Source organism: Caenorhabditis remanei, chromosome V (assembly GCF_010183535.1).
Source record: "Caenorhabditis remanei strain PX506 chromosome V, whole genome shotgun sequence".
Classification (NCBI taxonomy): Eukaryota; Metazoa; Nematoda; class Chromadorea; order Rhabditida; family Rhabditidae; genus Caenorhabditis; species Caenorhabditis remanei.
In genome coordinates this window covers 10,929,423-10,942,632 of record NC_071332.1, presented here as the reverse complement: position 1 = coordinate 10,942,632, position 13,210 = coordinate 10,929,423, and the positions used below count along the sequence as shown (strand labels likewise).

Below are 13,210 nucleotides of genomic sequence, written 5' to 3'. Positions count from 1 at the left end.
CATAGCATACAAATAGAAGTGGGGCATGGATTGAAACGGAATAGAATTTTGGAGGCTTATTAGTGTACAGATTAGTTTATTATTAGAATTATTAGGCGATCACACATCCACTGGAATTACTCGGATCCTTTTCTGTCTGGTAGATCTTCTCCTCGTGCACTGGTTCCAGTTTTGACTTACTCTGAAAGGTAACATCTGTTAAATTTCTCATTTTTTATTCATTAAATCACAATTTTCAAGACTGTATTTCCAGAATTCTTACCTTTTTCACTTTTGTGAAATCTGGCATATTTGCTTTCGATAGATCGAATGCTGAATATACGGCAGTATTCCATAATTCAGCAGGTGGTGGATATTTGAAAGAATCCAACTTTGCTAGCCCATATGTTGCTTCAACATCTAATTCTGGGATTTCATCCGGAACTTTTTGATGATAAATGAATCCATTTTCTCTCTCAGCTTTTTCCAGATGTCGATTAAGAAGTGGTTCGATTCTTCGGAAGAACAAATGCTGTTCTGGTTTGATTCGAGTTCCTGGTCCAGTAGCTGTTGCATACATTGCTGCCATCTCCTTAGCAATTCCATATTCAGCGATTCCTTGCTTACAAGCTCGGACCGCTTCTCCACATTTGTCTTCGGACAACTGTTTTTGACCGAGGAATGCATATGCATAAGCCAAATAGAAGTGATGTTTCAACTGAAGATATCTTCTCCATCTGGCAAATGATTCATCCGGAAGATTATTCAGACATTGATCGGCTTTTGAGAATATTGAAGCAGTTACTGCAGCAAGTGAAGATATTAATCCATCATCATGTTTCATCTCAATTGCTCTCGCTACTATCACTTCTTGTGCTTCGGCTGTTGCTGTTAATACATAAGTTTCCATAACTTTCGGGTCGAAATCTGATCCTTCAACTTCATTGGCACCGGAGAGTCTTGCTGATTCTTCTTTCACATACTGGAACATTCCACCAGCTTGTCTCAAGCATTGGAGACATTCCTTGGCATCTGATTCCCTCACTTCATCTTTTCCAGCCATCGAAGCAGCGTGTTTTGTCATCCACATAGCCATACATTGAATCATGCTGAGAGCTTCGAACCAAGTGTCTGAGACTTCTGTGGCAGTTTGTGGAAGCATCGAATTGCCCCACTTGAAGCGAATAAGTGGAATTAGTTTACTGTTTTTGTTGCCAGCGTCTTTGTTTTCTCTGAAAACATATTTATGTTGTTATGGTTGGTTATCATTTAGATTTTCTGTTTATAGCTATTTTAAAGATGAACATACATGTAGAAGCATGCTGATATTTTTAAAAAAAACTCGGAAATGATCATCAGTTTTTGAGAAAACTGCTCTTCTTTGAGTAGCAACGTCAAATTTCCATATGATCTTACAATTGTTAGCTGTATTCTCAGAAAGTACGGAATTCATTTTGAAAAGAGGCGAATATTAATTTTGAAAAGATTATCTCACTATCAGATGTTTGATAAAAACACAAAAACAGATCTGATTAGCATGACAAAACGCGTTAACCGAGGTTTTGAAAATGACGAACATTATTTTCGATTTTTTCAGATTCTTGCATTCCGATCAACATTTTTTTTTCTGATTTATTCTTAAAATGAGAAAACTCACAAATCCGCCATAGAAGATTGAATTTCAGTTAAAAATCCAGCGAAAAGACGGAGGTATTCGTTGAATTCTTTTGTCACTTCATCCAAATCATTCGACGCATTCTTGAATTGTCCAACAAGTTTGTCGCGTCGCAGCCGCAGTTCTCTGAAACAACATTTCATTATTTTTGTTAAATTTTTGGGTGTTTTAAAAGAGAACATATTTTCAATCCTTTCACACACTTTTAAAAATTGTTAAATTACCCGCAAATTTTTGAGCAAGTATCCGTGGTGAGGACTCCTTTCAACTCGAATTTGACGAATTCCGTCGGTTTTATTGGGTTTCGATGGAACCAGTGAGACATTTTTGGAAGGTCTGAAAAACTAAAAATAATATAAATGCGATAAGAAATAAGAAATCGATAAAAAAACATCACAAAATCACGACAATAGACAGAAAAATGGAGTGTTTGGTCAACAAAAACGATGATTCATGTGTGAAGTCAGGCAGGGTTTCGTAACTTTCCAGAGGACAAAAATCGATGTTTTGAGGCTATTTGTAAGGGAATTAATTGATTTTCGGATGATTTATTTAATTATTAGGCTAGAAATATAGAGAAAATATATAAATAAACAGAAATTTGAGACTAGAAGCCGGAATTCTTCAGTGGCAAATGGTTGTAAACAGAAAAAAAGTGGTAATGCAAGTACGCTCCGAGGATAACATCTCGTTGTTGACTGGAGAATTGGTCATGAGGTCCATTGGGTAGCAATGAAAATTCATCTGGCATTCCAAACAACGTTTCGAAATAATCGAAACAGAAAGAACAAAAAAAGTTGTGGTTTTGTCAACCTCTACAGAAAGTTCTACAAGTTTTATCAGTGAAAAACGGTTGATTCATATATTTTAATTCGTCTCAGGAAAAGAAAAAAAGATAAGAAAAGCAAATAAAACTACAAAGAATTTTTGGAAATGACGTTATAGCGTAGTAGTTGTCATAATTGTTGCTGATACTCTGCTTAATGCTCGATTCCGGAATTGATGAGTATCGTGGGTATGGGATTTTGATGGTGGCTCACGAGTTTGGCTCGGGGTGGTTGATCTTTGGTGAAGGACAGACATTAGAAATCTGAAAATGGAAATAATTGTTCTATAGTATCCGGGGATGGGAACTCGGTGAAAAAGAAATGATTGTGAAGGTAATTAACTAGAAATATGAAAAAGGTTTTGAGAAGTTTCTGCAGATTTCTGAAACTTGCTATGCATATTTCCAATGTCAGGAACCAATTCAGAATTTCGCGCTTCTGTTTTTCAGATATCCGAATATATGTATGTACCAACCCATCCAACGTAATAACCGTCAATGCTGACACAGCTCCACATAAAAATTGAAACCATTGAGCCGAGTAGAACGTGTATACATAAGTGTTCAACATACAATCAGTTATATGAGTACAATCTTGAATTACACATTGAATGAACATCTTTCTTCGCTTTCTCCTTCTAGCTTCGGACATATTTGCATCCATTACGGCACTCAGTCCAATAGCAGATTTCACAATCTTGAAAATACTTGAAATATTGACAGAAAAAGAAACAATAGCCATGACAAGAACTGCATTAGTGACATATTCAGAAAGAGTTCTTGAACAAACTGTATCCATGGGGCTCCAGGAGACACTCTCGACAAAAAATATGTAGCTGCAGCCATCTGGAATATGTCACCAGATTAATGAAAATACTTTGTATATAAAGATTTGAACCTCACCTATCATTGCTGGAAGAGATAAAACGATAGAAATGGCCCAAAGTCCTGCGAGCAAGATTTTTGTCCACGGAAAGCGGTTTTGTTTATTGAACCAGTATGGATAAGATATTGCGACGGCACGATTGAAAGCCAGACAAAGTTGTGTGAATGGACCAGACATTAAATAAGGTGCCCATCCTACAATTTGACCGAAGAAAATATTGAATTGGTGCGGAAGATAGAGGAAGTTTCTGGAATTTCCCAAGTGAATGAAACTGTAAAGAGAATGGTGCTCTCACAAATAAGAACACGGAACAGCCCAGATCAGGAACGCATGTCCAATTAAAATATTGGCGACTGCCTTGTTGACGCAAATCTTGTGAAATCCTTCCCGTTCACGAAACATTCGTCGAACAACTAGACTATTGAGTACAATTGCTCCAATGCTCATCTGAAGGAAGTTTAAAAAACAAAAATTCCAAGTGTCTTAAATTTAATTTAACTTTCACTCACCAATAACATTACTGTTGCTGCAAAATATCGGAACTCAATCATAGTAAAGCAGACAGAAAGATTTATACCAAAAATAAAAGTATTCACAATTCAGCCAATCTTTAATCTGAGATTCCCACCATTATATCCATGGAAATGTCAGGGTACGTATGGGTAGAAGTACTGAAATAAGTAGTTTTTGATCTCAGTTTTGTAAATTATCTGGGTGTAAAACTTTTATTATATAGAAGGAGTACATCCAGGGAGGTGGTCTTCTCACTAACGAGCTGTATAGAGATGGAAAAAAGTTGTATCTTTTGGTTTTTCAAGCTCCGTCGGGTTCGTATATTCATACTTTTGAGTTGTTCTAATTTTTTTTGGTTGGATGGTGCTAATAGTAGAATAAAATAACTGAAATTGAACTGAAACGTGAGAAACATAAATCTGTTTTGGAAAAGGACACAAACCGGATCCGAAGGTTGGTGTGCAGAAAAATGAGAATAATGAAAGGGTGCATAAAAATCAGTTCTCTTTTTATTGCTTGTCTCCACTATAATTTATTGAGCTTGTATAAAATGATATTGGAAAGCTTGTTTTAAACATTCGTCAGCAGTTCTGAAAATTCTGTGCTACTTTCCTGTCACTTGAAATATCTGCGAACTGCTTTCTAGTCACATGGGTACTCGCTACAGCTGATCATGTTCTTGAAAATCAAATTGAACTGCAGAAACTGTTTTACATTGTTCTCATCCCAGCCAGGTCTGTCGCCTCGAGCTGGAGATAAAACCAGCATTTTTGTAGTCTTAAACTCGAACGACTCTCATGTTTAACGACTGTAGAAGTCAAGAAAACACGAAAATTACAGCACCAAATCTTTCGCGTAGTAACGATACAAAATTGGCTCTCTCTTTCTTTTCGAGCTTGAGTTTAGGATCCTGATTATTGGGCCCCTGATTATTTTTTGCAACCCGATTTTTTCGGTCGGTTAAACTATGCAGAAAGGACATTGAGGCGATTTTCCCAGTGATATTTCAATAAATCCCATTTCCTGCTCTCCGAATATTACTTCGTCTTTCTAAATCATGATTATTCGATAGTTACCTATGCAATATCTCGATCGTGCTGACTGTATGTCTAAAAAATTAAGGAAGAGGATTTTTATGTCAAAGACCAAAAATGATTAGCATCAAATTATATTTGTTTTATCACAAGAAAATCTTATATCCATGTACTAACAACTGTATCAACAATAAATGAGATCACAAAATTGAAAGTGAAAGTAATCAGAATATTTGGGATGTACAACCGAGTTTGAAAATAGAGTGTTTTTCAAAAACCTATTTGCATCTGCATGGTGTTTGAGAACATCTACACATCAGAGTCAATGGGAGAGCCATTGAAACAACGGACCATTGATTGCACCGTCTTGTTACAGGCATCATGAACGGTTTAGTTGGATCAAAATGAGACTGGAAGACTGGTACTTGAAGGGGTACTTGTAGAGGAAGTTGAGGTGGAGGAGATATCTGAAATTCAAATTTAAAACTATAATTCTGAATAGAGTTGGTTTACTTTCTCTGATGGAGGCGATGATTCTTTTTTCGGTCCCTGCTCTTTTTTCACTGGTAGCTCCACTTGAGGAACAAGAACTGGCGGTGCCGGGATTGGAGTAGTTGGTTTAGATGTTTCGGTTGGCTTCAAAATCACAGCTGGCATTGGTGGCATCATATTCATATGTGCTGCGCTATGACTCATCAAATGGTAAAATGGATTTTGCTGTTTTCGAGTGACTCCATTTTCTTTCAATAAAATGTATGGATGACGTAGATACTCATGTAGCACCTCATCAGTTACAGTCCCACTATGAGCAGCAGAGATATAAGACAGGAGTTTACGTTGTCTTTCTTGTACATCTAACATATATTCTTCAGCAGATTGAATGTATTGTTGAGTTGGATTGAAAAGAAAATTTGGAGGAGGCGGTGGTGGTGGTGGTGATATGTCCTTTTTAATCGGTTTTTTAACTGTAGGCTTCTGAGTTGGAGTTGGAGGAATAACATTAGTTTGAGGAACAGATAGAGCAGAAGTAATCGTATCTGCAGTGATCAGAACTGGAGGAGGTGGAACGGATGTGGGAATTGAGGAAGGAGGTTTCTGTGGAGAAAGGGTCACAGAAGACTTCTTTGGTTCAAGTTGGGGCCCAGGAGCTTTTGGATTTTCTGACAAAGCAGAAATCGGAGGTTTGGGAGCTTGCGACATCTGGTTTCCGTTGACATGGTTTGACATTTGAGGAGGAGCCATCATAACTGGTGGAGGTGGATGAAGAGGCAATCCAATGAGTCTCGACATGTTTTGTAGCGTATCCTGATCTTTCTGAATGCATTTTTTCATCTGCTGAAAATCCATTGGCTTGAATTCCGGCTGACGGGGCGAGCCAATCGGAGATGATTTTTCTGAAGGCATCGGTTTTTTGAAATTGGATTCGGATTGTTGAAGATATTGCTGAAAAAATATGGTAGTTAGGCGGGTTCGAGCTCTTTTTCCTGTTATTATCAGTACTATTTCCAATGATTTTACCCTACATTCTACTGTACCCTAAATTTGATTTCAACACACTATTTCTAAATTTTGGCACGTTGCCAAAACTGATAAGAAATGATAGTTGACAAGACAGTATAATTTTCTTTCTTTCATCTGAAGGTATGCAAAGCATTATTGTGTATCTAAATGTGCTTTATTTCAATAACTGATAATCACTGATAGTGGGAACAGTTTCAGTGACACACAAGTAGGCTTCAGTGAAATTTGAACTCTCCTGACTTTTTGCGAAATTTTTTTTCTGATTCTGCGATAATGCAAATGTCATGTCGTGACATGTGATAAGGAAATCATAATGTAAATATTTCCGGAACTCACTTTCAGCCATTGAAGTCTTGAAAGCGTTTCCTCCACGAGAGGAAGACGTTGGGTGGGCTCTGTGACATTGAGAGCATTCATGAGGTTCACAAAAACGGCATCAACAAAGCTCATAGGTTGTTCTGAAAATACTTCAAAATTTAAGAAACCACAAGTTTTTATCTCTATATTTACCTGGTAACGGCGCCTGAAGTTTTAAAGGCGGGGCATGAGGATCCATGCTTGCAGACAAGACTCGCTTTCGTGTAGCAACATCCATAAAGAACTGAAATTATTTCTGTATGAAAAAAAGGAAAAAGTGAAACGAATGAATGAATTCTCAAAAAAGTTGAAATGACTAAAACCTTATGACATAAATTTGGGGTGTATGGAATGTAATGTACAGTTGGTGAAGTGGTGTTGATTGACTGGTTTCGAAAAATGATAAGATGATATCAGTTGTACTGATAGCAGAATACACTGCTCTAAAACCCGAGTATTGATAAGAAGGGTAGCTTTGAAACGCAGTCATGTCAACACATCATGATTTTTCTTATCGCTGGAAAAAGTTATAGAATGTGGGACAATAGAAAAGAGTATGGCGGAGACAGAACATTTTAAGATTAGATTCTTTGTTTATTTGCAGAAATTGATTCAACCAGAACGTTGTTGGTTACATTGGAGTTTTGGGCGGTGTATAAGATAGTATCCACATGAAACGAAGACGTGGCATTTACGGGAGTCATGCGCTGGAATTATGAAAAGATAAGATTCGTGATGCAAACAAGGAATGTATGCTGAACTTGTTATCACTAATCGCAGTTTTGCAAAAAGTGTCGTAGAACACAGTTTTATTACGAAGTTTCATGTTCATGAAGTGTCAAAAAATGGACTGAAACGAAATTTTGTGCTTTGAATTGCGGAAATTGAAAATTGAATGAAATACGAAAGTGAACTTGTGTCTGTTTGCTTGTATACCGTGTTCCTGTTTCTTCAGGGCGTTCCCGAATGACAAAATGTTGATATTATCTGGTAACTTGAAATACTTTAATCACATCAATAATATTTCAAAACTACAACAATTTTCCTGTTTCGGTTATCAATTTTGAAAATGTTTTCTCTCAAACGAGTTCTCCGCTTTCAAGCTCAAACAGCGTGTGAGTAACTGAAGAAATAATGAAAAGGGAGTGGGAAACGATTACTATTGATAAGTTCACAACAGAAAAAGGTGACGAAAGTTTGTGGTTTGAGGACTCAAAAGTTCAATTTCCGCCCATATTTGCTGGAGAAAAGAGATACCGGAGATGGTATAAAAATGATTTTTTGAATTAAAAAAAACCAAAGTGCTAAACTAATTTAAATGAAACTTGAAACATTCAGGAGAAATTGAACAGTGGACAAAAGAACAACCACTCAATCTGAAGAACTCAAGGGATTTGGGTTTAGAAAGTTAAATCAAAATTACCTTCAATTAGAGAAACATAATGGAATTAGGAGAGACGCAGAACAACAAACCACTCTTTTTTGAAATCCTATTTTGAACAAAATTATTTCTTATCTCCCGAGAACCTGAACAACCAAGTTTTAGCCCTTTCCTCCAAACAAACACAACATTAAATTTTCTTATCACCGACACCATACTCCTTGTTTTCAACTTCAACTCCCAGCTGACGCACATGTGATCATGATCATTCTGACACAGCGTCATTCACGGGTTACAGTAATCGGTTTCAAAGTACTCATCATACAAAAATGAACTGCAAAAATACAAAAAAGGAATGAAGAGAAAAAAACCCCGTTAATTTGAGTTGCCCCTCTTCAGAAACCGAAGGGTTAGTGTGTGTGTGTGTGTGTGCATGTGCAATTGAGATGAACCGACGAGCAACCGGCGATAAAAAATGTATGAGGCTGAGTCCTCACTGAAGAATTGATACATAAAATATGAGCAACTGCGCATTTAGAATGAATCGAATTTCGTTTTTAGCCGTCGGCGTCCGTTGTTGTTTTCTGCTTCATTTTTTGTTTTTTTGGAAGTTCGTTTCGAAAAAATAATGTACGAGTACTGTAGTCACGACTCCAAGAAGCAAGTCTTCACAATCTCTGAAAATGAAAGAATCAGAGTTAAGACGGCTGTGTAAAATCAACGAAAATATACAAAGAGTCACACTGATCTCCGGTATGCAGGTCTTGCAAAATGCTGTCTACGCTTATTTCTTCATTCGGATTCATTCTTGAAGATTTCTCCATGGTTTTAGATATTTTAAGTTTCCGTTTCATAGCAGTATGCAATGCTTTTGGTATGTTCTTGTTAAAATTTCGCTAATTGGTAACAATAGTTTGGATACTGAATAACTTAGTTTCCAGTTTTCAAATGTGAGACATTTTGATATTACAGATATCTATAACCGGCCTTGTTATGAATATTCTTGTTATACTTAAAATGAGTCGGGAAAAGGAAAGTTTTCACAAAATCTGTGTAACAAAAGCGATTGCAAACACCATGATACTAATTGCATATATTATTCGGGCAGTTCCCTGCTCCTATTTGTAAGATACTCAACAAAAGCCATAAAACAGATTATGTTGTTCAAAATCTCAGAAATTCATATTATCTACCCCATTCGTTCAACGTGTTCTTCGGACAAGTCATTGGATGGGGACCTTATCTCATATCGGGACCTTTTACTCAAATCTGTCTCGCCGTCAATCGAACGATTGCGATTTTCGTTCCGCATTTGTTTGATAGAAATCATAAAGTACCGTACACTAAACTAACAGTATACGGTATATGGATTATAGCTGTTCTGGTTTCTTTTCCTTCTATGAAATCCAATTATGAAAATTTTCCCTTGAACTTTCACAGATAATTCATTTCAGACGGTTGCAGCCATACTTGCAACGGGCCGGGCCGGGTCACAGTACAATAATTTGAAAATTTGAATTTTTTTGAAATTTTTTTGATTTTTTCGCAAAAAAGTCGAATTTTCGACTATGTTTTTACATTTCGATAAAACTGAAGTGTTTTTGACTCCGGGCCGACCGGGCCGGGCCAGGCCGGCAACTTTCTCTACCGGCCCGGGCCGACGGGCCGAGCCGGGCCGGGCCGATATTTTGCAAGTATGGTTGCAGCTATGTATGTTTTTTATCCCGACGTCATTGCGTGGGGAACGATGGATACACCTTGTTCGCAGAACTTGTGGTTTTGAACTTTTTTGGTTGTCATGACGTTGTTTTTAGAGGTTTTTCTTAAAACTTAGCTAAGGCTTTCAAATAATTACAATCTGAAAAGATTTTGAAAAAAGAATTTCAGAAGTTTGGGAAAAACCTTTTTAGGAAAAACCAGGAACACACTAATAAACAAACTATGAATATCATTTTGCGTAGGCCAGTATATGAGTCTCGGTTCTCATAATTAATTTCGCAGCATGATTAGAATACCAACCTCTCGGTCTTTTCTTCACAGCTGTGATCATCATGTCAATTGTTTCGTTTTCCATCAATATTGTTAATATTTTGAAACTTCTGAAAGTGACAGTCAGGATAGGAAATTCAATAAGTGAAGATGCACTTACAGCAAGGAAAAAAAGAAGACGAGCAATATTTGCACAGTGTATTATTCAAGATTGCACTCATTCATTGGATTGTTTTATTAATAATTACTTTTATTCTTTTTATTCAGCCCAATGGTTTCAATTCTTGTGTGGAGCTGTATCTGGGTTGTTCATAATTCTAATAGATGGGTGAGGAGGATAATGAGGCTTTTTAACGTTCTAGGAAGAATTTCCAAATTTCTGATGACATTCTTGCACCAAAAACCGAACGCGACAACACCTGGCAAAGACACCAGTCGGGTATCAACAACTATTTTGAATCCGCCTCATCTGATTTGACAACGCGGATGAATTTTATAATAATATTTCGAGAATAAATTGTTCTTTCCTGTTAGCACTTTTCGTTTTTTTGTCATCCATCAAACTGAATAATTCCATGCAAGCTTCAAACGGAGTCTTTTCTATTTTAAGTTCGTTTCGATGGGAACGGCATTCATATGATTTTCACACCCTCTGAATACTCATGTCACCGTGAAAAATTGTATGTTGCTCTGTATCGTTGAAAACAGAAATTCCGTGCCAGTCTCCAGTCCGTTTGCAAACAATTTTATACACTCGAGTAGTCAACGTATTCTCTTTGATTAGTATCTTCCATTCTTATACTCAAAATGGAGGTTCTATGTCTCATCTATGGAATTCCTTCCCTCATTTTGACAACTTTCTTCGTCCCATTTTTGAATCGAAATGAGTTTAAATACTCTTTCTACAAAATCTTGCCATGCAATCTAGTTCTGGTAATAATTAAAAAAAAAGCTAATTATCAGATTTGCGAATTTCAGAATATCTTCTGTTACCTAAATGGGTGGTTTATTCGTTTTTGTTCCTGGAGTTTCTCGGTTCCAATGATGCTTGTCGTTTATGAAAATTGCATTATTGCATTTCATTTTACTTCGTGTTCGGTGAACTTTTATTACAATGCTCAAGCAATAGGTGTGATTCTCCTGACAATTCATCGACTCACTTCGTCTAAATACATAACAGCTAATCAGGTGAGAACAGAAGAATATCAGATTTCGTTTGAATAAATGAACACGGGGTTTAATTGTTCAAGAATCATTATTATACTTTTTCAGTTCTGGAATAAATTTTATCACAGTGTATACGTATTAGTAATAACTCTGAGTCTGGGGCTTGCTCTTTTTGTATACCTTAATGGGTACATTCTCCCGAAACATTTTGATTATACCACAGAAATGTTTCTGGCTACTCCAGTTGATCCGGTAAGTTTTTTATCCATATAAAAATAACAAACAAAGACTTTCAGATAAAGTATGCGATGCTCAGCAAAATATTTTTCATTGAAAGCACCATCTATTTTTCTTCTATTTTGATTTTGAACATTTCGACTATAATTGCTATCCGACAACGTTTTATAATCAACTCTACCAGTAAAAAAACACAGAAATTAATGAGAAACTTGACAACAACTGCTCTCATCAATTCTTCTTTATTTTTCATTGTTTTTGTCTGGCAGCTTCTCGGAGCAAATGTATTCGGTGTCCAGTTCTTCATGGGCAGTATGTATATTTTATCGGATGCGGTGAAAATGATTTCTGAAACTTTAGCAAAAAACTTTGATTTCAGTTATCCTTATCTCTTCCTTATATTCTGCTATCATTTGATCAAAACGGTCGGAGCACGCTGGCTAAAATAATTGGAGGACAAGCAGCTATTCTGGCCAAAAACATAGGCGGTAAACCTCAAAGGACTACGAGTGTTGTCAGCATTATCTAAATGAATCTGCTCTTTTTTTTTCATCAGACAAAATAAAGAGCAACTACTAGAGTGCCATCCAGTATCAATCTGCTACGAATATACTTGGATTCAAGTTAACTTGTTTACCTCAGACCTCCCGTGCGTAATCTGATAAAAACTGAATCGAGTTTTTCATCTGTTTTCTCGTTTCACAGCCAAAATGTACTTTGAAACGTCTGAGAAAAGAAAACGAGCAATTATCTTTTTGCAAGTCGGGCGTTTCTACTGTGGAACCAACTCTGACATTCAACTTTTTTCCATCGATAACCACATACATTTTGAAAACTTTGAAGTCATATTAAAACATTTAGGAGAAACTCAGATGTTCTGTTGTCGGTGTTACATGACGTTAGAACGCTGGAACTTCATGCTTCGAGGAGCAAAATCATGTAACCGTGAATGATAACACAAAACCAGAAAATATGAGAGAGAAATACATGTTTCTATTTGAAATAAGTAGAAGTGAAGAAGGGTTGATACGGAAAAAAACTAAATGAATCGGAAGACGTAAATATTCGAAGAAAAACATGGTACCTGCTGTGGAAAGACTTGGGTTTTAGAAATGACACTGAGTCTGAGGATATCGGTAGAAAACTACACTGCAAACATATCCAAAGTTCACCTGAAAGACTGTTGTGATTTGTAGAAACTGCAGACCACTTCGTTTCGGCATATTGCTTGAATTAAACCTATGACCTCATGGAAAGAAATCATAGTCTACCTTCTGTGAAAAATTTTCAGAGTTGGTAAGAAACATACATAGCTTGAATACCGCTCAACATTTAATTCCTTCATTTGCTTCATGCCAGTACAATTGTTGATATTGAAACTTATTTCCACATGCTCTGATCTTCCAAAGGATCTTCAATTTTTCGAAACCACACTTAAGAAATAACAGCTCCTCCCCTTTGACATACACTCTTCTAAACTCTTTGGCAGTAAAATCTCTGACACGTGAAATAATAAGGCGGAGCATAGTATTCTTCAACTATTCTGAGCACTCTGTTTCTTTGTTAGAACCTCTACGCCTAGAAATAGTGAGAACTTCTTTCGTTCACAACTAACAATGATAATATTCATTTGGCTTAGCTATGG

General features: G+C 36.6%; 4 protein-coding genes across 4 annotated transcripts; 1 reads left to right on the top strand and 3 right to left on the bottom strand.

Moving 5' to 3' along the window:
* Positions 1-91: 91 nt before the first annotated feature.
* Positions 92-1,979, bottom strand: GCK72_018924 (uncharacterized protein; the record flags this gene model as incomplete). Its single annotated transcript, XM_003110323.2, has 4 exons — positions 92-181; positions 263-1,211; positions 1,637-1,780; positions 1,879-1,979. 4 exons carry the CDS (start codon positions 1,977-1,979, stop codon positions 92-94), a joined length of 1,284 nt encoding a protein of 427 aa, XP_003110371.1.
* Positions 1,980-2,593: 614 nt separating this feature from the next.
* Positions 2,594-3,917, bottom strand: GCK72_018923 (uncharacterized protein; the record flags this gene model as incomplete). Its single annotated transcript, XM_003110263.2, has 5 exons — positions 2,594-2,744; positions 2,957-3,326; positions 3,384-3,613; positions 3,662-3,813; positions 3,876-3,917. 5 exons carry the CDS (start codon positions 3,915-3,917, stop codon positions 2,594-2,596), a joined length of 945 nt encoding a protein of 314 aa, XP_003110311.2.
* A 1,274-nt stretch (positions 3,918-5,191) lies between these two features.
* On the bottom strand, positions 5,192-7,029 carry GCK72_018922 (uncharacterized protein; the record flags this gene model as incomplete). The annotated part of the gene is made up of 4 exons (XM_053732806.1): positions 5,192-5,380; positions 5,427-6,356; positions 6,771-6,892; positions 6,945-7,029. 4 exons carry the CDS (start codon positions 7,027-7,029, stop codon positions 5,192-5,194), a joined length of 1,326 nt encoding a protein of 441 aa, XP_053581719.1.
* A 3,939-nt stretch (positions 7,030-10,968) lies between these two features.
* Positions 10,969-12,094, top strand: GCK72_018921 (uncharacterized protein; the record flags this gene model as incomplete). The annotated part of the gene is made up of 5 exons (XM_003110609.2): positions 10,969-11,094; positions 11,140-11,349; positions 11,434-11,580; positions 11,625-11,900; positions 11,945-12,094. 5 exons carry the CDS (start codon positions 10,969-10,971, stop codon positions 12,092-12,094), a joined length of 909 nt encoding a protein of 302 aa, XP_003110657.2.
* Between the last annotated feature and the right edge of the window lie 1,116 nt (positions 12,095-13,210).